General features: G+C 38.1%; 1 protein-coding gene across 2 annotated transcripts in view; it reads right to left on the bottom strand.

Annotated features, from left to right (window-relative positions):
• PPA2 (inorganic pyrophosphatase 2) overlaps positions 1-26,299 on the bottom strand; it is a 118,971-nt gene that overhangs the window by 30,867 nt on the left and 61,805 nt on the right. For both annotated transcript variants that reach the window (XM_066279444.1, XM_066279443.1), the window contains 2 exons: positions 25,628-25,714; positions 12,816-12,942 (listed from right to left, as the gene is read on the bottom strand). In XM_066279444.1, coding sequence (XP_066135541.1) covers positions 12,816-12,942; positions 25,628-25,714 — 214 coding nt within the window. The remainder of the gene's footprint in view (positions 1-12,815; positions 12,943-25,627; positions 25,715-26,299) is intronic.

Below are 26,299 nucleotides of genomic sequence, written 5' to 3'. Positions count from 1 at the left end.
CATATTTACCTTTCTTCTTCCTTCTTTCTGTCCTTCCTTCCTTCTTCCCTCCCTCCCATCTTTCCTCTCTCCCTCTTTCCCTCCCTTCATTCAAGTGAGAGAAGAGGAGATAGCAAGAAGAGGGAGAGGAGAGGGAGGGAAAGAGAAGCAAATGGTTGCTTCTCATGTGTACCCTGACCCAGGATCAAACCCAGGATGTCCACACACTGGGCTGATTGATGCTTTATTCACTGAGCCAAAAAGCCAGGGCCCCTTTATTTTTAATATAACAATTTAGATTTTATAAAATATTTTAGTTTTTAGCATGTTTAAGTGAAATTTAAATAACCATTAAAAACATATGGAGTAGAGAGGAATATATAAATAAAATTACTTTTATTTCTGAAATAAAACTTTCATTCACTTCAAGTATATAAACCAAATGATCAGCTATTAAAACAATGCTCAATTTTCCAAAGCATTTTGCTTTACAGAAAAAAGAAATCTCTGACAAAGACGAGGCACTGAATTCATGTTTCTACAAACCCCCTCAGGTTAACCCACAGTGAGATATTTGTAATATTTGTTGTGAAAGATCAATAAAGTAATTCATATAAAAGTAATTTGAAAAATAAAAAGATAGAAGCAATTATAACCATACTAGAATAGATAAATGCATTGACAAATTCACTATTTGACTCCAAAAACAATATACTGGATAACAATACATTAACACTTGACTTCTCATCAGAAGCAATGAAACCCAAAAGAAAATGGAACACCTTCACAAAAATCCCCATAATTCACAATTCTATATCTGGTAAAACAACACTTCCAAAACAAAGGCAAGAAGACAATTTCAGACTAATCAAAATGGAGAACATTCATATTAGCAGAAATGTACTACAAAAACCCTCAAGTCTTCATATTGAAGAGAAATTACAGCACATGGAAACTATGGGATCTTCAGGAAGTAATAAAATGTATGGTACAGCCACTCTGGTAAATAGTTTGATAGATATAATTGCCATCTGGTCCAGTACCCCATTTCCTAGGTATTGCCCCAAGAGAAATAAAAACATATGTTCACACAAAGACTTTTATTTGAATGTTCATAGCAGCTGTCTTTACATTAGCCCAAAATCGAAAACCTAAATTTCCATCAATACTTGGATGGATAAATAAACTGTGTCATGTCTCTACAATGGAACACTATTCAGCAATAAAATGATGCAAACTACATGAATTACACAAAATAATATGCATGAAATCTCTAAAGTATCATGCAAGAGGAGGAAGTCATCGTGTCTTTGGCAATGTATAACTCTAATGAAATACAACTGCAATCATCAAAACTACCAAAATTTTAAGTATATATGTTTTTCCTTTTAAAAGAAGTGAAAATGCATCTATTTGAAAGATACTTTCAGACTTTTTTCAAAACATTCATTTTTTTTGCTTATCAATAATACATATATGTATTCTAAGTAATAAATATCCAAGTAATTCCCATATATCAAAAGAAAATGTCATGTCAACTCAATAGAAAAATGGGAACAATATGTCTAGGCAATTCAGGGGAGGGAAGATACAAATAGCCAATAAATATGTGAGAAAGATGCCCCATCCCAGCATGAAGCAGAAAAATGCAAAATTAAAATAAGATACCATTTTTCATCCATCAGTTTGGCAAAACAAAAAAAAAGTTTTTAAATGCTTAGTGATAGTATGTTGTTGAAGCTTTAAAACCTGTAAATTAAGCATTATTTCCTTTATGTAAATTAGGAAGTTGGGGCTCCATCAGGTTGATTAATTTGCTCAAGGTCTTAGAGGGAACAGAGTAACTCAATATACTTACTAGATTTAAGTATGAGGCGGCAGGTATGTGTGTCGGGGAGGGACATTGTCAAATTTGACTATGTGACTACATCTCTACAGATGACAGTGTGGTGACTGCTGGGGGGACTGGGCATGGAGAGGTGGAGGAGGGGATGGGGATAAAGTAGGGTATATATGATGATGGACGGAGACTTGCCTCGGGGTGGTGAATACACAGTATGGTGTACAGATGATGCGTTGTAGAATCGTGCACCTGAAACCTATATAATTTTGTTAACCAGGGTCAGCCCAATAAATTCAATAAAAAGAAAAAATTATTCTAGATCCAAGATTAAATATCCAGCTAGCAAAGAAAGATAAATTAATGGAATGGTTCCCAACTTGAAGTTTTATCAAATTCTGTACATTCTCATCTCTATTTCCCACACACATCCCCAAATTGAGAGCCACCTGTGTTCAGTGAAAAAGATCTGAATAAAAAAATTAAAATGCCATTTTTATCTGGCTAATTTCCACCAAACCATAACATGAAGTGAGAAAAGCATATAATCAGCTGACTTTTTATTTTTATGTTTAGATAAAAACCAGTAACATAAATGTAGTGCCATATCCCTTTGTCCACGTTAAAAAAAATACACTACAAAATGGCTTCACACTTGAAATTTTGTCCAGAGGATTAAAGAAATAAATAAGGAGTTTCCAGTTCTATGGGCCTTACCAAAGGAAGTGACGCAAATGCACAGTGCTCCTGTTCCAATGCTAAAGGCGCTGCCCTCATAAACTAATCACAGGCACACTGGCCTCGACACAAAATCGGTGGGATGCAAGAACAAATGTTTTTAATGACCTTTCATAAACATTCACAGGAAACAACAGTTCCTTTCCAGAACACTCACTGTATTTTCTCCATTACAATTACAGGTTCCAGCTCACAGAGTTGTTCTAATAATTTGTTCTACTCAGGATTGCTAAGATTTTTATGTTCTTCACCCTGTCCTGTATATCTGTGGTTAAGAGTACACAGACTAATGCACAGTGACCTTCATTTTAGCTATCCTTTCCTCCTTCCCCATTCTTCTTTCCCCAAAATCTTCTTTCACAAACACCTATACTAAAAATATGTATTAACACCATGAAAAATAATAGAAATAGAAATTAACACACATTAAAAAAAGTAATACCAAATAAAGTTGTTCTACATCGAGGCCTATTTGTACTATATCAGAAAAACCTCTCAGAAAAGACTTGGTTAATTTCCTCCAAAAATATATATGTTCGTTTCCATTTAATGAGAAATTTGATATGACCAATAAAATGAAAACCATCCAAATGTCTTGTGTATAATAGAAATTCAAATATTCTTCTAATCTAATTTTAATATGAAACATGTAACAAAATGGCTAAGGCTCAGGCTTTGGGTCAGATTGACCTCCACTGAAATTATAGCTACATCATGTTAACAGCTAAGCTAAAGAACTTAAAAAAAAATATGCCAATGTCCCCAAGAAGTCTATCTCATAATCCTTTAATTTAAACTGTTCTTTTCATCACTAACTTTGAAAATAATTTAGGTCTTTTTATTTCAAAAGGAGGCAGACTAAAATAAGGGATTAAAAACATTTACTAGAACAACCAAAATTCAGAGATGAGAAAAACTCTCAGGAACATTTATGATTAGAGGATCAACTTGAGAGAAGCAACTAAAGCTTTGAGAGGTCAGATGACTTTTCCAAGGTCAGATCAATAACATAGCACAAGAGAGGATTTTAGAGTTTAGGTCTTCCCTAGTCTTGACCACATCAGAGAAATGTGACTGAAACCTAAAAAACTCTGAAAGAGGCCAAGGTTTAAAACAGAGGCAAAAGATTCCCGCAAATCTAATTCTATTCTCAATCACAGTAATTTTACTCAATTTGTCCCTGCTCCTCAACTGCCTCCTCCCACATTCCATCTCCACACACTCCCACTTATTAAGATATAACTAATAATGAAATCAAAGGAATGAAGATCAAAAGAGCTGTCTTTTTACTGGGACCTCTAATCATAATTATCTCACTGATGCCTATTTAAGAGCAAATGGTCAGCACTCCCAGAAAGCCTCCTGTCCTAGGCCACAAATATATCCAGCTACCCCAGCTGGATCCCAGTGGCTCTGTGCATGACTTTACACAAGTTATTAACTAACCCCCTCCCCCACCAGTCCATCATTTCCCTCGGCGTCGTAAAGAAAAGAAAAAGGGAACACTAGCACTCTTGCTTGAGCTTGTGTACACAATTAAACAGCTATTCCAAAAGAAGCTTTCAGCAGAGTTCCTGGGCACGCAGTAATTCTTCCAGATGTTAGAGCTTTAGAATGATGATGACATACCAGTCCCTTTCTGTGCCAGAGTATATGCACAGGAAAGCAAACTGAACACCATTCTCCCTGGTTACAAACATTAACACAAATGTTTCCCTTAAGATTACTATGTTATTCCTTTATTTTTTTCTTCCCTAAATGACAATATTAAATTGTGTTTGAGAAAGGAAATCAAGCACCATATTAATTTGCTTATTTTTAAAAAAATAACAATGCAAGGACATTAAAATTGTTAGTTTAGTAAATAAAAATTTAAGCCAAAGAGATTTGTTTTCCACATGTATTTTCCTGCCCTGAGAGACAACATTAAGCCTCCTTATACATGGTTTCACTTTCTGGGGTTTCTGAAACCCGTGATCAACCATGGTCCAAAAATATTAATTAAAAAGTTTCATAAATAAACAATTCGTAAGTTTTAAATTGCATACCAATCTGAGGAGCATGATGAAATCGAATGCCATCTCCCACTATCCTGCCCAGGACGTGAATCATACCTTTGCCCAGCGTATCCATGCTGTGTATGTTCTCCACCTGTTGGTCACGTAGCAGCCATCTCAGAGTGCTTGTGTTCAAGTAACCCTCTTTTTAAAATTTATTCAAATTACTTTTTGAGAGAGAGGTAAGAAGAGAGAGTCAGGAACATCAGGCTGCTCCTACATGTGCCCTGACCAAAGAATCTGCGCTCCAGGGCAATGTTCCAAGAAACAGAGCTAACTGGCCAGGCCAGGGCTGGATTTTTATTGATATTTAGAGAGACAGAAAGGGGAAGGGAGAGAAGAGAAGGGAGGAGAAGGGAAGTATTTGTTGTTCTACTCTGTCATGCATTTTTTGGTTGTTTCCCATGTGTCCCTGACCAGGGATCAAACCTGCAACTCTCATAACCAACTGAGTTAACTGGCCAGGGTTCAAGTAATCTTTCTTTTACTTAACAGTAGCCGCCAAGAGCAGGAGTAGTGATGCTGGCAATTCGAATATGCCGAATAGAAGCCATAAAGTGCTTCCTTTAAGTAAAAAGGTAAAAATTCTCAACATAGTAAGAAAGAAAAAATTTGTACTGCAGTTGAAACAGCTATGGTAAGAAGAATCTTCTATCTGTAAAACTGTGAAGAAGAAAAAAGAAATTTGTGCTACTTTTGCTACTGTGCCTCAAATGCAAGTTACAACCACAGTGTGTGATAAGTACTTGGTTAAGATGGAAGAGGCATTAAATTTGCAGGTGGAACATGAAAGAAAATGTGTTCCAACTGATGGCAATGTTTTATACCACAAAGCATTGAGCCCTTATGAAGACTTCAGCAAGGACTGTCTGAAATGAGTGACCATATTCACATAACTTTTATTACAGTACATAGTGAAAACTGTTTTATTCTATTATTAATCTTACTGAGTCTAATTTATAAATTAAAGTTTATCATAGGTATATTTTTACAGGAAAAAACAGTACACATAGGATTCAATAATATCCACAGTGGTACGCATCCACTGGGAGTCTTGGAACGATCTCCCACAGATTAGGATAAGGTGGACTACTGTATATAAAATACATACACATTCTGATAATTTTAGAGTAAGTGCAGTGCTGGCTTTTGAAAAATTCCCAACTATCTCATTTAAAATAATTTCCTTATTATTAATGTAATTTATCATCCCAGAATGTGTCTACATCAATATAACCGTGCTGACTTCATGTTTTGTTTTTTAACTTATCGTTTTTTTCCCTTCTTTTTCCAAGTGAGAGGAGGGGAGATAGAAAGACAGATTCCTGCATGCACCCAACCAGAATCCACCTGGCAGCCCCGTCTGTAGTTAATGCTCTGCCCACCTGGGGCCATACTCGTAACCGAGCTATTTTTAGCATCTGAGATGAAGGGTCCACAGAGCTGTCCCTTAGCTTCTGGGGCTGATGCACTGGTACCAATCAAGCCGTGGCTGCAGAAGGGGAAGAAAGAGAGAGAAAGAGAAGGTAGAGGGGTAAAGAGGCATATGGTCGCTTCTGCTGTATGTCCTGACCAGGAATCGATCCTGGGACATCCATAAGTCGGGCCAACACTCTACTGCTAAGCCAACCAGCCAGGGCCTAACTTATCATTTTTAAAATAATTTTTAAAAAATTAATTTATTGATTTAGAGAAAGGTAAAGGGAGAAAGAGAAAGGGACTGAAACATCAATCTGTTCCTGTACCCGGAATTGATTCGATTCGGTAACCTCTGCACATCAGGACAATGCCTAACCTACCGAACTATTCAGCCAGGGCTAATTTATCAATTTTTAAACTGCCAAATCACTGCCAAAGCAATAATTACAGGACAATAGACAATAGTTTTCATTTATTTAAAGAAACTATACAAAATAAATATTTACTGTTGTGCAAGTTAAAGCAGCTTCTGGGCCTAAATTACCTTCTCATGGTGCTACTTCCATTGACATAAAGTCCTTAGGCATCACTGGCAGTTCTGAAGAGGCTGATACAGGTGTTTGGTGAACACCTGAGGCTCTACATTATAGAAGGTGAATTTATTCAAGAGAAAAATTACACGACATCTAGCATTTCAATCTTCTTAAAAAATATCTCTGAAATTGGTTATTTTATGACTAAGCACTATTATGCCTAATGGCCAAAGCATTCTCCAGTAACAATATAGGTGTCCTGGGAGTCTTACTCACTCTTTCAGGCCATTATGGAGCCATTAAGAACATTAGAGCATAGAACCTAATTACAGAGCATCAAATGGTATTAGTACTCTCCAAATGTTAACAGGTCAGGCAAAGTGACCAATTTTCCATTAGGGATTACAAGGAATTTGTTTTCAAACGTTACTTAGACTATTTTTATTTTCACAGTGGCTACTCTAGTTTCAGTAAACTTTAAAGATTTAAATAAAAATATAAAAATTACAGAAATATAGCCAGCAACCAGTTTCTTTCTAATATAAAACAAGTTCTCTGATGCAATTGTTAATATTTGTCCAGTCATGTCAAAGTTAAAAACTGTTACTATTTTAAAAGTATATTTACAGTCTCCCAAAGTTTGTACATATGTTCATTGCAATCAAAGAAGTTATTTCATAATAAACAAAACAACCCAAAAACTTCCTAGCAGAATCATTTCTTAAATGTATCTGGATTAATATAGCAAATACACACAAACACAAGACACTGTAATATGTACTGACTCAGAATCAATTTCCCATGTATTTTCTGTAAGAACATTTGAAAAATGTATCAGGCAATAATGAAAAAGAAAAACAAATAAGAAGACATGAAAGTATCTAAGAAAGAGTAGAACCAACAAGTCAATATGGCAATGAAGAAAAACCCATAATAATAGCTACGTCAAGGGTTCAAGAAAACAGCCTATCCAAAATTGATCATTCAAGCCTGACTGGTGCTGACACAGTAGATAGACCATCTACTTGGGATGCTAAAGTCCCAGGTTCAAAGACTGAGGTCACCAGCTTGAGTGCGCGATCACTGGCTTGAATGTGGGGTCACTGGTTTGAGTAAGGAGTCATCGACATGATCCCAAGGTCACTGGCTCAGCTTGAGCCCGCCACCCCACCCCAGATAAGGCATATACAAGAAGCAATCAATGAACAACTAAAGTGAAGCAACTACGAGCCGATGCTTCTTAGCTTTCTCCTTCCTCTCTCTCAAAAAAATAAAAATACAAAATAAAATAATTATAAAACTGATCATTCAACAAATGGAATGATAAAGTAGGTGAATAGTATTCACATAAATGCTAGAAGTGCTATTTATCAGTTTTCAAGAATCAGATTCAGGAATCAAAACATGAAAAACAGTTATAGGTACAGAAAAAACCTTAAACCATTACACACTTTGATGCTGTAAAACTAAGAGTGTAGCTGAGTGAAGCTGAGGGAAGCCAGGCGGTAGGGGGCAAAAAGGAGAGGAGTACAGAAACCTCAATGGCAGTTCTGTCCTGAGCAGTCACTAGTTATTGTTTAAAATTAATGAAGCAATAAATACAGTGCAAAATGTAATACTTAGAATTACTAAGCTAACAGAAGAAAAAATATTGCAACAAAATTAAGAAATGTATGAAAAGTTAATTTCCTAATCTTTCAAAGCAGCAACCTGAGTCAAGAGGAAAAAGGCATGAATTAAGAAAGAGGTATAAGCATATTGTTTACAGAACAGAAGCAACCATTCAAGAGAATTAAAAATGTATGATGAAGCCTGACCAGGTGGTGGTGCAGTGGATAGAGCATCCAGCTGGGATGGAGAGGACCCAGATTCAAAACCCCAAGGTCACCAACTTGAGCGTGGGCTCACCAGCTTGAGTGTGGAGTTATTGGCTTGAGCATGGGATCACACACATGACCCCATGGTCGCTTTATTGAAGCTCAAGATTGCTGGGTTAAGCAAGGGGTCACTTGGTCTGCTGTAGTCCACCAGTCAAGGAACATATGAGAAAGCAATTGATGAACAACTGAGGTGCCACAATAAAGAACTGATGCTTCTCATCTCCCTCCCTTCCAGTATGTCTGTCCCTTTTTGTACCTTTCTCTGTCTCTCTATCACACACACACACACACACACACACACACACACAAAAAAAAAAAAATATATGGTGATGAAGTTATGAGAAGTAAGACTGAAGATGAGGGGTGTGAAGGAGAACTTTATTAATTTTTATATACCTTTTTATGCATCTGAGTCTTTATTTCCAAGTATTATTATTTTTATGATTTAAAAAATGGCATCCAAAATCTTGTATTTGTGATTTTAGAAAATAAATGAGGGTGAATAAATGAGGGTGGAACACATAAGAAAATTATTAAAAGTTGCTTGACTTAATGTGTAGTAGATACAGAATAGCACTGAACTTTTACTGTTAGCTAATATTTATTTAATCATGTAAATCCAAATATATATTTTTCTTTTATAATAAAATCACATGTTGTTACAAGAGGCAAAATCATGAAATCAGCTCCTTTATTTATTTCTGAGGTCTTGTCACCCTTACCAAGTTTCTATTTTAAACTTATAACATCATATAAAATAAATCACGTGTTTACAATACTTAAGCTTCTCCTGAATTGTAAGATAGGTACTTTTAGAATATGAATTAATTATTATGATACAAAAAACTATTAAGTATTGTAATCAAATAATAACCTTTTTTTTTTAAATAAACTTCTAAAAATTATTTCACAAATTTAGGAAGCTTTTGACCCCTGTAATTACTGAGTATAACTGAGTTCTCCTCCTTTCCACTTCCCCTCTTTAGCAGGTGCTAAGGAGAACACAGACAACAGAGCAGGATAAGGATTGAAGAAAAAAAGTAAGATTAGGAATCATTTCTGTACATTAACACTTCCTTAAGCTGTGGGACAATAGCAACTCTGTTGTCTGAAATCATTAACAACTGTATGATGTTTGAGAGAAAGGATAAATATACATCAAAACTTGCATATAAATTAAAAATAAAAGCTAATAGGATTACCTAGTATTCCATGATTTATGATTAAAAAAATTTATACTACAATTTGTTCAGACTTTCTATTTGTGTCTACATCTATTTCTTCTTTGGGTCACTATAATAAGAAAAAATATAGAAGAAAATTCAATAAAGGTATGTAGAATGTATTATAATAACATGGAAGGTAAAAGAAATGAGAAAAGTAAAACACATAACTCTTAAAACTACAGGATGTATTTTACAAAATCTAGATCTATAAGAGTACTTAAGGTACTAGTCAGTGTAAACAATAACCAAATATCCTTAAAGGAAATAATTTACATCCCCTCCCATACCTTACACATTCTGGAAATTAATACCAAATACAATGTCAGCATACCATTTTAGAACAAAGTATGTCAATAATACTCATCTTTTAGTTTCAGGATTTTAAAAACTTATAAAGAAGTATTATATTCTTCATGATGAAGATAATACATATGTTGTCTTTTAGTAGAATGAAAAAAAAAAGCTTTTCCTTTCAAAAAAATAATGTTTTACTTATTCCAGTTTTCATCTCAACCTAAATAAGCTTCAGTATTTCTGCATGTGTTTTTGTACAAGCATCCACAAAAAGAATTTAGACGACTAATGCAAAGTCATTCCCACTCTGGGTACAAACGGATGTAAAGTCAAAGATCTAAAACTTTTCAGTCTAAGCCCTAAGACACTGAAGGAGTAAGATACTTAACCTATGTAACCTGGTTTCAATACCACTAGTTACAAATACTACAAATGATTATAATCAAGTATTAATTTTTCTGTATAGTACTGAGATGGACAATGGACTTTATAATCAAACAAATGAGTTGAAATAATGGTTCTTCTATTTACTAGATGTACAACTTGGACAAGCTATTTAAATCATTTGAGCACCAAAGGAAAGAGGAGGTCTGGAAAATATATGACTTTAGGTGGTGAGCACACAAGGCAATTTACAGAAGATGTATCACAGACTGTACACTTGAAACATATAATGATCTTATTAACCTATGTCACCCTGATAATTTAATTAAAACCACAGAATAATAACTTGTATTAGAACAGATGCCCTGGCTGGTTGGCTCAGTGGTAGAGCATCCGCCTGGCGTGCGGAAGTCCTGGGTTCAATTCCCGGCCAGGGCACACTGGAGAAGCACCCATCTGCTTTTCCACCCCTCCCCCTCTCCTTCCTCTCTGTCTCTTCCCCTCCCGCAGCCAAGGCTCCATTGGAGCAAAAAGATGGCCTGGGCGCTGGGGATAGCTCCTTGGCCTCTGCCCCAGGCGCTAGAGTGGCTCTGGTCGTGACAGAGCGATGCCCGGATGGGCAGAGCATCGCCCCTGGTGGGCATGCCGGGTGGATCCCGGTCGGGCGCATGCGGGAGTTTGTCTGACTGCCTCCCCGTTTCCAGCTTCAGAAAAATAAAAAAAAAAAAAAAAAAAAAAAAAGAACAGACATCAGTGCTTTTCCATATGCTAAAGAGTTTAAAATGTTAAATCACATCTCTAACTGTACTAAGCTAATGACTAATTTATTCCACCTAAAAACTAGGTTTCATTCAGGCTTTGAGATCTCCAGTTTAAAGGTATTCTTTAGTAGACTTCCATGACTTTACAAATCATGACTGACTTCAGATATGATTTGTTTTGAGGGACGCTGTACGACTTTATTATCAGTTCTCATTGATGGAGCAATTACTATATTAAATAATTTTTAACTGGATATTTATTTACTCTTCTTACATATGAATGTACAAGAAATATGATAATAAAGAAACCTGGGTTAAAATAATGAAAGTGTCAAACTATATATGGTTTATGGACTCAAGTCTCCTATTTTAATTGTAGTTTCATGTTTTAGTTTTGACCCTGAGGTTGTATGTAATCCCCCACCAGGCCCCTCCCTTTCTCAATTACATGTAATAACATAAAACCCCTCTTTGCTGTTCCATGTACAAGAAAAGGTTTTAAATGCACATAAATTATGAAAGGTCAACACATAAGTGTTAATGAATTTCAGTTAATTCAGAAATGCTGTAGTTTCCAGTTGATGTAAGAGCTAAGTCTAGAAGAAACCAGGACCTTGAATAAGAAAAGACTTAACTGAAAGGAAAAAAGGCTAGAAAAATAGGGGGAAAAGTGCTCAGAGAATAGTAGCCATATAGTTAACACTTGCATGTGACAGCCAGATGCTTCAAGTCAGTCATCTCTTATTCTCTTAACAAATTCACAAGTAGGTATAAGTATCTCCATTTATAGATGAGCAAACTGAAATTCAGAAATGTCAAACAACCAATCCAAAGTCACTAGGCAGAAGGCAGAGCAGCCAGAACTTAAACTGAAGTCTGTCTGACTCCAAAGAAAGTCAGTTTTTCACTACACCAAGCAATTTCTGGAACTTAAATTTAGGGGACATGTGCCAGAGGGCAGTTATCTTTCTCTTCATTTATACAGGACAGAACAAAAACTAGGTGCAAAAACAGTTTATGTCTTTGATAAACACTGCTTCCTTAGTTTTTTCCTGCTACACAAATGAACAAAGAGAGACTTATGAAAGAAAAGAAGGAAAGGACAGAGAAGAGAGAGGGAAGGAACCCCACAGAATGGACTTTCTTAGTCTGAGTATCATTTGTCTGTCTTTTTTCTCTTGTTCCTCCTAGCAATATGACACAACTCAGACATAGCCATAGTATGCCCTTTAAACTCCATGGAGAGAGACTAAACACAACATATAAATTTAACTTCCAATTATATACAGTGTGTTTTACATTACCCTCCTTTAAATTCTAAGAGTTCCAGCCGGACCAGGCGGTGGCGCAGTGGATAGAGCATAGGACTGGGATGCGGAGGACCCAGGCTCGAGACCCCAAGGTCTCCAGCTTGAGCGTGGGCTCATCTGGTTTGAGCTTGGATCCAATGTGTCTGGCTCAAGCAAGGGGGTTACTTGGTCTGCTGAAGGCCCGCAGTCAAGGCACATATGAGAAAACAATCAATGATCAACTAAGGTGTCGCAACGAAAAACTGATTATGGATGCTTCTCAACTCTCTCTGTTCCTATCTGTCCCTGTCTATCCCTCTCTCTAACTCTCTCTCTGTCTCTGTAAAAAGAAAAAAAATTCTAAGAGTTCCAGTTGACACACAGATTATTTTTTTCTGGAAAGTTAAAGACTTACCGTGAAGCTTTGAGGCTTCAGGATCATTCACATTGATAGCGATTAATTTCCAATCTGTTTCATTCTGATCAATAAGAGCCAAAATTCCAAGGATCTTCACATGAATAACCTCTCCACAAGACAGAACCTTTTAGAGACAAAAAGAAAGAAAAAAACTAGCATTTGCAAAGCTTTGGAGAAATTTACTCATATCATAAAAAATGCATGAAAGATGAAAAGCACTATAGATTGAAATTTAATAAAGGTTTAATAATTTAAAATAATATAAAAATAGTCATAAAGCCTTTAGGAAATGTCTTTTAAAATTAAGTATCATGACCTCTTCTTATAAATAGAAGTTATTTACAGATCTTGAAATTTAATGTATTAGGCCTAGAAACTCACACTAAACAGAATATATAAACCCATGGATACCATTACATAATATAAACCTGGCTTCTGCTGCTTGGGGTTAAAAAGAAACCTGAGTATCTTTTTAAATTTCTTCATTGTAAAACATATTTTTCAGTTACTAGTGAAAAGTAAATTTTTAACATATCAGAATATAGCCTTAAGAAGATAATGAATGACAATGAAAGAATAGTGTGTTAATACAGAAACACAGTCTTCATAAAATGTTTTAAAAAGGTTTAAAGAGAAACCAAGAAATAGCATGATGTTCAAGCAGATGTTCCATGTGCTAAAAAACTAATTTCAGTCATTCCTTCAAGTGTCTATGCCAAGTTTATATGCATGCAATCTTTCTCCATTCTTTCACTTTTAAAGGTTTGGTTAGCTATAGGATTTCACTGCAAGCTGAAATCTGAATACATGCTTCAGAATAAATTCCTTCATGATTCAAAATGCAGCTTTACATTTGGATGGCAAGGTATGCAAAAGAAAAGTCACTTTTGTGTCTTAATATTATTTGAGAGAAAAACACCAGACCTTGAGCCATAGTAAAATAAATCCTTTGAGAACATTTGCAAAATAAATCTAAAATATTAATATAAATTTATATGAGGTTTTAATTAGTTTACACAACAGATAAGTAAGATTGCATGTACTAAACTGAAATCTCATTTTTTGGGAAATATACACAAACATATTAACCAGACTCTTCCATGTTTAGATGTTTGGTACCTAGCACCATGTCAGACACTATGTATATAAAAAGAAAGGATCCCTGTTCTCAAAGGTTTGCAGTCTTGCTGAGAGACCTACACCTCTCGTGCCAGGACAGTCTTTACAAAACAGAACTGTTTGAAGTTACCATATCCCATAACTACCAATGAAAAAGCTGGCTACATTGCTTAATACAGTAATAAACTAGATCACTTTCTCAACAATAGGCAATTCTGAAGACAGCTGGCAATCCCTGGAGATATTTTTGGTTGTCAAACTGGGGAGAGATTACTAGCACCTAGTAGGAAGAGGCCAGGGATGCTGCAAAGAACAGTCTGCTACAAGGGAGTTATCGTGCCATAATGCCAATAGTGCCAAAGCTAAGGAGCTCTACAGCACAGTCTGGTGGCAGGCATGTTTTTCAGAGTTCTTGGGAAACATATAATTTTAAAAAAGCACATCCTAACTTGTTTTATTTTTATTCGCAACAATTAATTTACTTTGAAACTTCAGGCATAACAGCAAGAGAAGCTTTAAGACTATGGCTACCAGGGCAAGCAGGAAGGATGTCTGGGGATTATCAAACTTCATCAGAATGATACATGCTCTTTTATCTCATAAGCAACAGAAAGAGATTAGAAAAACCACTGCCTTGTTGTAGTGCCTTTACAAAGTGAAAAGGGAACTCTCTCAGCCAAACCAAAAACTCTGGAAAAAATGCTTAGGAACAAATAGTAAATTCTTATAACTCCTCCCTACCCACCACGCACAATTCAATTCATTCTAAATCAATTCAACAAATTTATGGCAAACATAAAACTTTATAGACACCAAATGAATGATACATAAACTTTTGAGGAACTTGACCTTAAAAATGTGTATATCTGTGGTTTTCAGTCTATTATCAACTTCCAGGGCTCTGCTCCTTTTCCTTAGCCCATTTACAATGTGGTATTATGAAGGCTTATTACTACCATGTTTCTTACAGATAATTTAAGGACACTTGCATATCCAAGGACAAAAGAAAAGAGCATAGTCCCAACAAAAAAAAATTTTTTTTATTAAGTGGTTAAGAACTTACTTCATAATTACTAAATGACATTTTAGGTCTGTAACTAAAGGAATAAAGTGATCTGGCTACAACATGAAACCTCTCTTTCCAGCTCCATTATAAAACTCTCAGTCTACCCTTCCAAGAAAACTAACGTACAGAGCAGATTTTGTTACTAAACCGTTGGGAATCAGTTAACTCCTCGTGTTTGAAAAATGAGCTGAGATTCTGAAATAAGAACATGGGCATGTCTTAAAGGTTTTAGGGAGAATCAGGGTAATATCAGCTTTTAACAGTTATTATGGAAAGATTATTTCAAAAGAGAAGATTTAAGTCACAAATATGTGGGGGTGAATTCTTTCTCCACCACTCCATAAGGTGACCTGAAGCAAATTATGGTACTTCATTCAATATTTTAAGACTTGGTTTTCAATACTAAAGTGTAAATCATTTCACTTATTCCTTGAAGTAAAGAGCAAAGGAAAGAACAGACACATGAACTAGAACAGAAGAGGACTTTTAGAGTATCAGCATTTCCTCTCTGGGCTCTACAGGTACTTAGCTCACACTTGTCAACTGCAGTGTTAAGTGGCCTACAAAAGAAATTCTATGCTGTTTCAGAATTTGAAAAATGGGATAAAACTTCAACTGGAGCCAGTTAATATCAGAAAACCATGTTTAAGGCCTGTTATCCTGTCTATTAGGTTTCTGTTGCAGTGTAACAAATTATTATAAACCTAAAGGTTTAAAATAGTGTACATTTATTATCTCAGTTTCTATGGGTCCGGAATCCAGGCACAGCATGGCTCATCTCTGCTTACTGCCTGACAAGGCCAAAATCAAGGGGTTGGCCAGGCTGGGCAATTTTTTTTTTTTTTGAGGGTGGCGGGATAGACAGACAGGAAGTGAGAGAGATGAGAAGCATCAACTCTTTGTTGCGGCACCTTAGCTGTTCAATGATTGCTTTCCAGGCTGGGCTTTAAGCTGAAAGGTCAAAGGAAGAATACACTTAAATTCAGTTCTTTGCGGTTGCTGTATTGTCTGAGGCCCCCGTTGACTCGTTAGATATCAAGCAAGGACTGCTCTCTGCAACTAGAAGTGAACTTCATTATTCATATGCCTCCCTTCCTCCATCTTCAAACACAATGGTATCACTATTTCTCACACTCTTCTACAATGGGCCGAGAAAGCTCCTTCCTTTTAAGGGCTCATGTAATTAATTACTGGCCCAGCAAGGGACAGCCAGGATAACCTTCCCACTTTAAAGTAAACTGTGCTATATAAAATAATATAGTTAAGGAAGTGACATATTCATGTACTCCAGAAATCAGGTCAAACATCTTTGAAGGGCCATTTTAGGAATTCTGCCTACCATATCCAGTTATCCCTAAAGAAATTAAAGAGTAAAAGCTATATTCAAGAAAACCTTTGACTATATGAACTGTATAAAAGAAAATAAAATGGAAAAATTACCAACAAAATCAAATTGTTTAATATTTATCTGAAGAGGAAGTAAACAGATAAAAACAATATGACTCATTGGGATAGATGGATTGTGAGGAAAGGTTGATGTTGGATTTTGTTTTCACATATTTCTTGGAAAAATAAATACAGTTGAATAAAAACACCTAACAAACAAGGAATTTGGGTCAAACAAAAATAAAAATAGGTAAAAATAAGAAATCTGAAAAAAAAATTAGTGATTATTGAATTTAAATAGTTGCCAGACCTACAAAATGGTAAATTTGAAAATAAACTATCAATAATTTACTGACTGGCACCTATACAGCACCTAGAAATTCATTTTTTCTTTTATATTACTTATTATTTCATCATTTTAGAGTGTTTTTCCTTCTCTTGGTCAACAGGATTTTCTCCTATCTCTTACATTATACGATCAACATTAAACCAGAAGTATATTAAGTTGACCATTTATAATCAATATTACATGTTCACAAAAATAACAATGAGTCAATGTTTTTCAGTAATAATATACCAAGCTTTCTACATAAAATATAAAAATATATTTCCAAGATTACACCTTATTAAAAAATCACTTATATCTGAAACCTTTAAATACATTCTCCCTTCCTGTCTGTCTATCCCGCCACCCTCAAAAAAAAAAAAAAAAAAATTGCCCAGCCTGGCCAACCCCTTGATTTTGGCCTTGTCAGGCAGTAAGCAGAGATGAGCCATGCTGTGCCTGGATTCCTGACCCATAGAAACTGAGATAATATTTAGCAATTTTGACAGGTTTATTTAAAAACCTCTATATCAAGTTTTCTTAAGAATGATTCCTTTGTTTTGTCAATAATAACAAATTAGTGTTACCAAGTCGAATAAACTTACTGGGTATATATATTTTAATATGAGTTCTTCAAGCTACCGATCTCATTAATTACATGCTTACTAAAAAATTTTTACATAAAATTAAAAAAAATTAAGTAAAAATAAGATATTTCTATTTAATCTTTTCACTCACACTATTAGCATAAGAATTTAAATTAACAATAATTTGCTCTTAATATGAACTGAATGATACCAGGGATTGCCCACAGGATTAGAATTTTCTAATAAATAAACCTCTCCATCAAGGTAATGTTATTTAATTTAGTGACTCTTATCATAAAAAAAGACATATGACAGTGACTAAAATACATAACATAGGGTCTGAAACACAGGAGGTACTCATTAAAATCTTTATATTCTTCCTTCCCTCTAATTTATTCATTTTAGACACACTTTTTACTATCCCTCTGGGGAGAAAACATCTAAAAAATAAATTCCTAAACTACAGCTTACATTTGGAAGAAAGCTAACAATCTGCTCCATTTCCGCTGGAGAGATACAGGAAATAGTGTCACACTCACAAACTGCAGCCCCTGTGTGTCCCTATTTTCGGTTAAAGCCAGAAATAGAAGCTGGATGGGAGTCTCCCCTGAAGAAAGGAGTAAGAGAAAGGGAGAAGGAAGAGGGGAGGGCAAGGACAGGGAGAAGAGTAGAAGGAAGAAAAAAACTGAAAGAATAGAAGCAGCAGCAAAAGATGAGAAAATCTAAGAGGAGGATGAAGAGCAGGAAAAAAAGAAAGAGGAATAAAAAAGAATGAGGAAGAAGAGAAAAAAAGTAACAAAGTAATTAAGGTAAATAAAGTGACAAAGAATCAGAGGAGCCTGACCAAGCAGTGGCGCAGTGGATAGAGCGTCAGACTGGGATGCAGAGGACCCAGGTTCAAGACCCCGAGGTCGCCAGCTTGAGCGCAGGCTCATCTGGTTTGAGCAAAAGCTCGCCAGCTTGAGCACAAGGTCACTGGCTCAAGCAAGGGGTCACTGGCTCAGCTATAGCCCTCCATTAAAGGCACATATGAGAAGCAATCAATGAACAACTAAAGTGATACAACTACGAGTTGGTGCTTTTCATCTCTCTCCCTTCCTGTCCGTCTCTCAAAAAATAAAAATTAAAAAGAAAGAGAAGGAGAAAGAGAGAGAAACAGGACAAGTCTAGAATAAGAGACAGTATGACAGTGGGGAAAATAAAACTCAGAAAGGAAACTGGTCAGTAGCAGGAATAATTTAAGTGAGATAAAGTAGGTGACAAGACAAAGCTAGCTGCAGTGACAATAAAAAATATTTAGAGGCTATTTAGAATATAGAATCAATATTTTATGATTAATTAGATGAAGATCTGGGACGGAAAATAACTGAGGAGATAGAAGAATGTGAACTCAGATTTGGACACATGGGGTTTGAGATGCGTAGAAGACAACCAAGTAGAGAAGGCAGTTGAGTCTACAGGTCTGAGTTGGAGATATATTTGAGTACAGAAGTAGGAGTGCTTGGGATTGGATTACCAAGGGAGTTCTTAGCAGAGGGAAAGGAGCTGGACAAGGGCACAACCCGCAAGCTAACCTCTCCTTCAGGAATAGGCAGAAGGAAAGGGGCTTGCAAAAGAAACCAAGAAGGAACCAGGACTTGATAATTTCCAAGACATTATAACATCATCAAAGTTAAGTGAGGAGACAGTCTCAGGAAGAAAGACAAAGTTAACAGTATAAAATGATAAATTCAAGTTAGACATGTGGATGAAAAAGGGGCCACGTACTAAACCTAACAAGCTCAAGTGTGGCCTGCATATTGGGCCTTACAAACCCAGAGACTTAAAGTACTGATAGATACATGAATTTACCAGAACTTCCAACTGCCCTTTTGCTGCTCTGCTTGTCTATCTGATCCCACCCTTACTTACTGGACTATTGCCCCTGAAGCAGAAAAGTTATAGGAAGCTGGTCAACCACCCCAAGGAGAAGCATTCCAGGAAGCTGAAATCGTAAAAGTGCAGAAGGGAGAATACCAGAACTGCTGACTCAATGCACACTTGCTCAAGGCTCTACCTACCCTATAAAATTTTGCCTCAAAGTCTGTTTCGGTACCCTTCTCCCTGGAGAAGTGCCTGGCAGGGTTTCTTTCTTCCTTTCAATAAAGCCTGTTATTCTGGTCTTTTCGGACTCCCATGGATTCTTACATCTGGTGCCGAAACCTGGGACAGGGTACCAACTGCCTCGACAATCCCTCTTTGCTGTCCAAACGAAGCCTGGACAAGCAAGCAATTGTAGGTTGATTGGCCAGCAATCTAACCCTGTCCTGAATCCCTGCTGGACCAGAAGGTAAGGAGTTTCTCCCTTCCCCTACCCCGGTTGGCTTCTCTTTTCCACAAAATTTTCTCTTGTCGGATGGTTTTCTCTGACATGCCTCAGCTTTTAAGGGGTTTGACTTTCAGTCTCAGTAGACTGCATGGAAAGACTAGGCGCCTAGCCAAACCTCTCCTCTCTCTCTCTCTCTCTCTCTCGGAGCTCCCTGACAGGTGGTGACGACTTCTATCAGGGATGACTCCCCCACATGGAGATTTTCTCCTCTTGGGACAGTGACAAAAGGCAGGGACGCCCCCTCTTGTTCACCAGTCTCCACTATGGGCTCCTCAGAGTCTAAGCCTTCTGACCAGACCCCTCTAGAATGTCTCATAAAAAAACCTCACTAAGTTGGGCCTCTCTGACCTTAACCCAAAAAAACTCATTTTCTTCTGTAACATGAAGTGGCCCCAATACAAATTAGACAATGACTCCCATTGGCCTGAAAACGGGACATTTGATTACAATATCCTAAGAGATCTTGACAATTTCTGCCACCAGACAGGGAGGGCATCAGAAATTCCTTACATGCAGGCTTTCTTCTCTCTTCTCTCCTGTCCTTAATTTCTGTGCTGCTTGTTCTACACACAGGCCATTTTTAGCCAGAGAAACCTCATCTAAAACCTCCGCTCTTAATCTTTCCTTCTCCGCAGACTCCCAACTCTCACCACCTCCTGCCTGAACCCCGGGAGCACCCCTCTCTCGGGACCCCTCTCTGGTCCCTCTGCAAATCTCTTTCACTTGAGTCTCTTCCCTCCAGAAAGCCCCTTCCCTTCGCAGGATTCTGTTTCTCATTCACTTGCAAATACCAGTCTCTCTCTTTCTCCTCCCCTGCTGGCCAGGGGCCCCTCCCTTCTCCACTGTGTTCTTAAACCCCTCCTCCCTCCTTACAGATGGGCGGCTCTGTCTCTTTTTCTTCTTCAACCCATCCCTCCCCCTCCTCAGAGACTGACTATGCCTTCCACTACCTCTCCTCTCCCCTCTCCTCAGAGCTCTAAATCTTTTAACTCCTCTGACCACGTGGCGCCACCACCAACACTTTAACCTCCTCCTCCTATGGATTCTGACCCTCCTTCTTTCCATCCAGCTGTTCACATTGTCCGTCTGCTTTCTCTCTTCCTCCCCTCTATGCTGACAACTCCCTGCCATTTCGAAAAGCTTAAAGCAGAGTTGTCTATTGAGCTGTGTGAGTGAGTAATCTGTTTTGTCTGTCAGAAAATATCTCTAGTATAATCTGAATTGAAACAAGTAAAGCGCGCTCATTTAAATTCCTTAATTCATAATTTGTATGTAAAATTTTTGTTTAATGTGTGACTGTGTCTGTTTCTAAGGCCTTAAACCAATAATTACCCACCTCTTAAACCAGGCTTACACATCCCCAAGGACTCTCCCTGCTATACCCCCATCCTTCCTGTTCAAAAACCTTCAGGGGCTTATCGCCTTGTACAAGCCTTATGCCTAATCAATGAGGCAGTAATTCCCCTCCATCCAGTAGTCCCTAATCTCTACAAGTTACTGTCACACATTCCCTCAAACACCACTCACTTCAGGGTCCCAGACCTCTTACTTTCTGTTTGCATTCACCTGGACTGATCCAGACACTAATGCAGCTCAGCAACTTACATGGACTGTCTTACCCTAGGGGATCAAAAACAGCCCATTCCTGTCTGGGCAGGCACTAACTCAAGATTTAGCAGCAGGCAATCTCAAAACTAGTACTCTCTTACAATATGTAAATAACCTACTCCTCTGCAGCCCCTCCCTGCCTGCTTCAAGGAGACACACCTCCACCCTTCTTAATTTCCTCACTATAAAGGGATATCATGTCTTCTCTGCTAAGGCTCAACTTCACTCCTAGTCCATAGTCTATCTGGGCATCACTTTAACCACCCCCCCCACCTGAGATCTCACCCTAAATCGAATACAGACCCTCCACAGTCTCCAACCACCTACCACCAGAAATCAAATCCTTTCTTTCCTCAGTCTAATAGGATTCTTTAGACACTGAATTCCCAATTTTGCCCTCTTAGTCAAGCCCCTCAGTGAGATCTTCTGAGCATGGCTTTTAAGGTCTATAATGGCCAAGGAAGTAACAGAAAAGGCAAATAAGGCCCAAAAGAAGTCAGGAAATACCAACTTTTGGCATACATTTTTAAAGGCTCCAGCGCCCTAAAGGGCTTCATAGAATTACATCAGGGCCCTGCTTCAAGAATGGAAAGAAAGGTCATTGAACTAAAGCCTACCAGGCTTCCCAGCCCCACCAGTTGACACCTCTGTGCTGTGGAAAAGGGACACGAGAAGGTAAGCTGCCCCCTGCTCCATGGAGGGAGGGTTCAGTCTCTTCTAGCCCTGCTCCAGCTACCTGTGACCTGACCTTGCCCAGCGTGCTGGGAATTGCCACTGAAGGCCCAAGGACATCGTTCACGAGCCTAAGGTATGTCTTCCAAGTAGCAGATAAACTGATCTCATTTCTTGTAAACACAAGGGCCATCTACTATGCTTTGCCTGAATATCTGAGTGTTATTTATCCCTCGAAAATCTCTACTGTGGGTATTGACAGTCTGATTTTGTTGCTTTATTTAATGTATAGTATCTCCTTTATACCTCTTGTCTCAATGCCCCATGCCTATTGTAGGCTGGGACCTGCTGCTAATTCCAGCTAGAAGCAGTGGTCACAAGGACTTAAACTCTAGCTGCACAGTGTAGAAATGTAACCATCCTTTCCCTAAATACTTGCACGTTTTACAGGTTACTCAGCAAACTGTTCAAGGACTATCCTAGAGGCGCTTCCAGCAGTACATCACCCAAGGACTGACATTCACGTGGACAGGTCACGCACCGTGATCCTGACAACTCCTACTGCTAATAAAGTAAAAAAACGACATAACACCTATATGTCTCCCTACTAATTAGACAGAAATCTGTACTCTAATCTATCTCACCCCAAATATCAACCTGATCCCACCCCATGAGCCTCTTCCAGTTCCTAGTACACTACCTGTCTATCTAAAGACCAAACAGGCTGCTTTAGAAATCTCTATAGAAGTAGGTCTAGGGGCAGGGGGACTGGCCACTTCCCTGTCTTATTCCTACTCTCTCTCTCTCTCTGAAGCCCAGGGAATTCGTAAACATGGAATCAGTGGTTTCACACAAACTGGGTGTCTTGACTATTGCCTTTCATTAGTCCACTCACTCTATTTATTTTTCTAAACTTTTGGACCCCACTTCTTACGTTTGTTCACTAGTTTCTTACAGAACCACATGCAGACCTTCATCAATCAGAAAATTGGAAAAAATCTACCTAACCCTACACACCAACCCTGAAACCTGTCCTCGCAAAACAGAAAACTCTGGAACCCTATAAATACACCCCTACTCCAAACAATGTTCCTGCAGGCCTGAATGAAATAAATCTCCAGGATTACCTACAATCAAATGCTTTTACAAGCCGTACTCCAACTGCCCCAGGGAGAGGTCCACAAAGGAGGTCCCAATAGGGATAACAGCAAGAAGTAGCTCCAGAAGATAGCTGGTCCGAGACAAGCTTCCTTCCTGAACCCCATACCCTTTTCTTTCCCTCACCTCTTTTTTCTTTTATCATACCACAGAGTTGAGAAATGAGAGATACATGAATTTACCAGAACTTCCAACTGCCCTTTTGCTGCTCTGCTTGTCTATCTGACGCCACCTTTACTTACTGGGCTATCGCCCCTGAAGCAGAAAAAGTTCTAGGAAGCTGGTCGACTGCCCCAAGGAGAAGCGTTCAAGGAAGCCAAAATCGTAAAAGTACAGAAGGGAGCATACCAGAACTGCTGACTCAACACACACTTGCTCAAAGCTCTCCCCTACCCTATAAAATTTTGCCTCAGACTCTGTTTCTGTGCCCTTCTCCCTGGAGAAATGCCTGGCAGGGTTCCTTTCTTCCTTTCAATAAAGCCTGTTATTCTGGTCTTTTCGGACTCCCATGGATTTTTACAAGTACCACATAGGCTGCCTGAAATTAAAACTTCCTAACTAGAAGTGCGTCACGGTGGGTACTCTTGTCCTTTGCTAGCATCTTCCTTGAAGCAGGTAAATCTTTATGTTTACTGCGCCTGCTATTGTCTTTTTGCATCCAGGATAAAATACCTTTGGAATGTCAGTAATTTCCTTTATTCTAGACACCTCAGGGCATAATCATCTCACCAGAGCAGAGACCACAGAACTTCTCACTGCTATTGTTATTGTGTTAATTGTTAGCTGCTAACTATTCGGTACCCACCAATGTAAAAGTGTGTGGGTTTACATTTCATCTAATCTCAAGAGATTTTCCTGCTTTTCTTTCTCCCACCTCCCTACCCTATCACCAATGAATTTTATGTAACTCCCTTATGTCTTATTCTTTAATTAAGCTGAAAAATTGCCATTCTCTGGAGCATTTTCTCAATCCATTAAGATTTTGTTTCCTGGCAATTGTCATCAGTTTGACTCAAATAAATCTTAAAAATTCTTACAGGTTTGGATATTTCTTATGTTGACAAAAATCTATAAAACAGGCCTGATGGATTTGGCTAAAAAAAAAGTTGCCAGGGACCTTAGAGCAGTTTCATTGAAATGGCAGGATGAAAACAATTTTGAAATAGGCTGAAGATTAAGTGGGAAAGTCTATTTATAAGCCTTCTTGTGAAAGGGCAGAAGAAAGGAGACATATGGAAGGAAGACAAAGAAAGAGATGTAATAAATACTGGGCAGAATAAATTCAGGAAAACAGTCAGTCAGAGCCAGGAGGGCACAGGATCTATAGCATAGGTGGAAGCACTGGTCTTGGACAAAAAAAAAAACAACTCTCCCAGTAAGAGCAGGAACGGGAGAAATAATGTTCGCAGGTACACGCAGTTTGGCAGTCTGAAGGGGAGAGATAAGGGAGTTCTCATCTGTTGGTTTCTCTGAGTTCAGCAAAATTTTTTTCTTTTCTTTTCTTTTTTGTATTTTTCTGAAGCTGGAAACGGGGATACAGTCAGACAGACTCCCGCATGCGCCCGACCAGGATTCACCCGGCACGTCCACCTGGGGCGACGCTCTGCCCACCAGGGGGCGATGCTCTGCCCCTCCGGGGTGTCGCTCTGCCGCGACCAGAGCCACTCTAGCGCCTGGGGCAGAGGCCAAGGAGCCATCCCCAGCGCCCGGGCCATCTTTGCTCAATGGAGCCTTGGCTGTGGGAGGGGAAGAGAGAGACAGAGAGGAAGGGGGGGGGGGTGGAGAAGCAAATGGGCGCTTCTCCTATGTGCTCTAGCCGGGAATCGAACCCGGGACTTCTGCACACCAGGCTAACACTCTACCGCTGAGCCAACCAGACAGGGCCTCAGCAAAATTAAAGATAAGATATTCTCCTGGGAGAGAGAATAAAGTGCAAGGAGTTGAAAGTCAATAGAAAATAACTAACATTAGCAATAAATGCAGTAGGCAATAGAAAAAAGAATTGACCAAAGACTCACAGCAGCAACCTATGCAACTGTAGGTTTTGCTTTCTAGAGTAGGGCTTGGCAACCTGGAAGCAGACACACACACACACACACACACACACACACACACACACACTACCATTGGCTTTCATCAATTTTGAATTTCCTGCCTGGATAATGGGCAAAGAAGCTGAAGACAGGATTCAGAAAAACTATTCTGTAAAAGCTCAGGCAGTCAATACTTCAGACTTTGCAGGCTGCATAGTCTGAGCTACTGCTCCTCAGACAGTACGTAAGTGAATGAGTGGAGCTGTGTTAGGTATAAAAACAGGTGACAAGCTAGCTTTACTCACCATTTTCACCAACACCAGTTTAAAAGAAGAAAGTGAAAATACAAAAAAGGACTGATACCAGAGGTATCTACAGGCTAGAACTTTGAGTGTTGAAGAACTGGTGCCTTCCAAAGAGAACTGAAATTTTTTTATGGCATGAATAAACTAGAACACCTTAGAATAACACAGTCTATAAAACAAACCTTTGAGCCTATTTCACAAACATCAATAGGATCATTATCTCCACAGCAGTCTGTGTTCTTATCTTTTTGATGGGGATCTTCCCAAGTCTAAAAAAAAAAATGAAGGGGGACAGAAATATAAGTTAATATTCACTATAATGTATTTTCATCTTTCCACACAATCATGAAATTTTATAAGTAGCCATAATCCATGGGAAAATATTCTCAGAAATCATATATGGTCAATTCTAACATGCCAGTACATCTTTAAGCATAATAATAATGAAAGCATATTTATAGTATTTCCTCCCATCTCTCCTTTTGTATAATTTCATCTGAAAGTAGGTGGCATTTCCAAGGATACTCTTCTGCTGAATTTAGTCAGTGTCTCAATTCATGGTCACACTGAGAGCTCCCGGGGGGATGTTCCCACCGTCACTGCCCTTGTTTCCGCCGACTGCCTACCTGCTGCTTCCACCACTCACTGCTTCCTTTGACAAGGTAACAGCACCGGACTTGCCTTTCTGGGTTTGAAAATAAACTTCCTATTCTTTAAATGGCTTCTACTAAAAGAAACTTGTTTTTCCTTCATAAACTAAAGAACAACATAATGACTACCAAAGAAAATAAAGATCTATTTTTGTCTCATTTCATTCCACTTAAAAAATCCTCTACCGTTTCCATCAAATCTCA

The sequence above is a fragment of the Saccopteryx bilineata genome, chromosome 5, assembly GCF_036850765.1.
Source record: "Saccopteryx bilineata isolate mSacBil1 chromosome 5, mSacBil1_pri_phased_curated, whole genome shotgun sequence".
Taxonomy (NCBI): Eukaryota; Metazoa; Chordata; class Mammalia; order Chiroptera; family Emballonuridae; genus Saccopteryx; species Saccopteryx bilineata.
The sequence above is the reverse complement of the archived record's forward strand: the minus strand, read 5'-3'. Positions and strand labels throughout refer to the sequence as shown.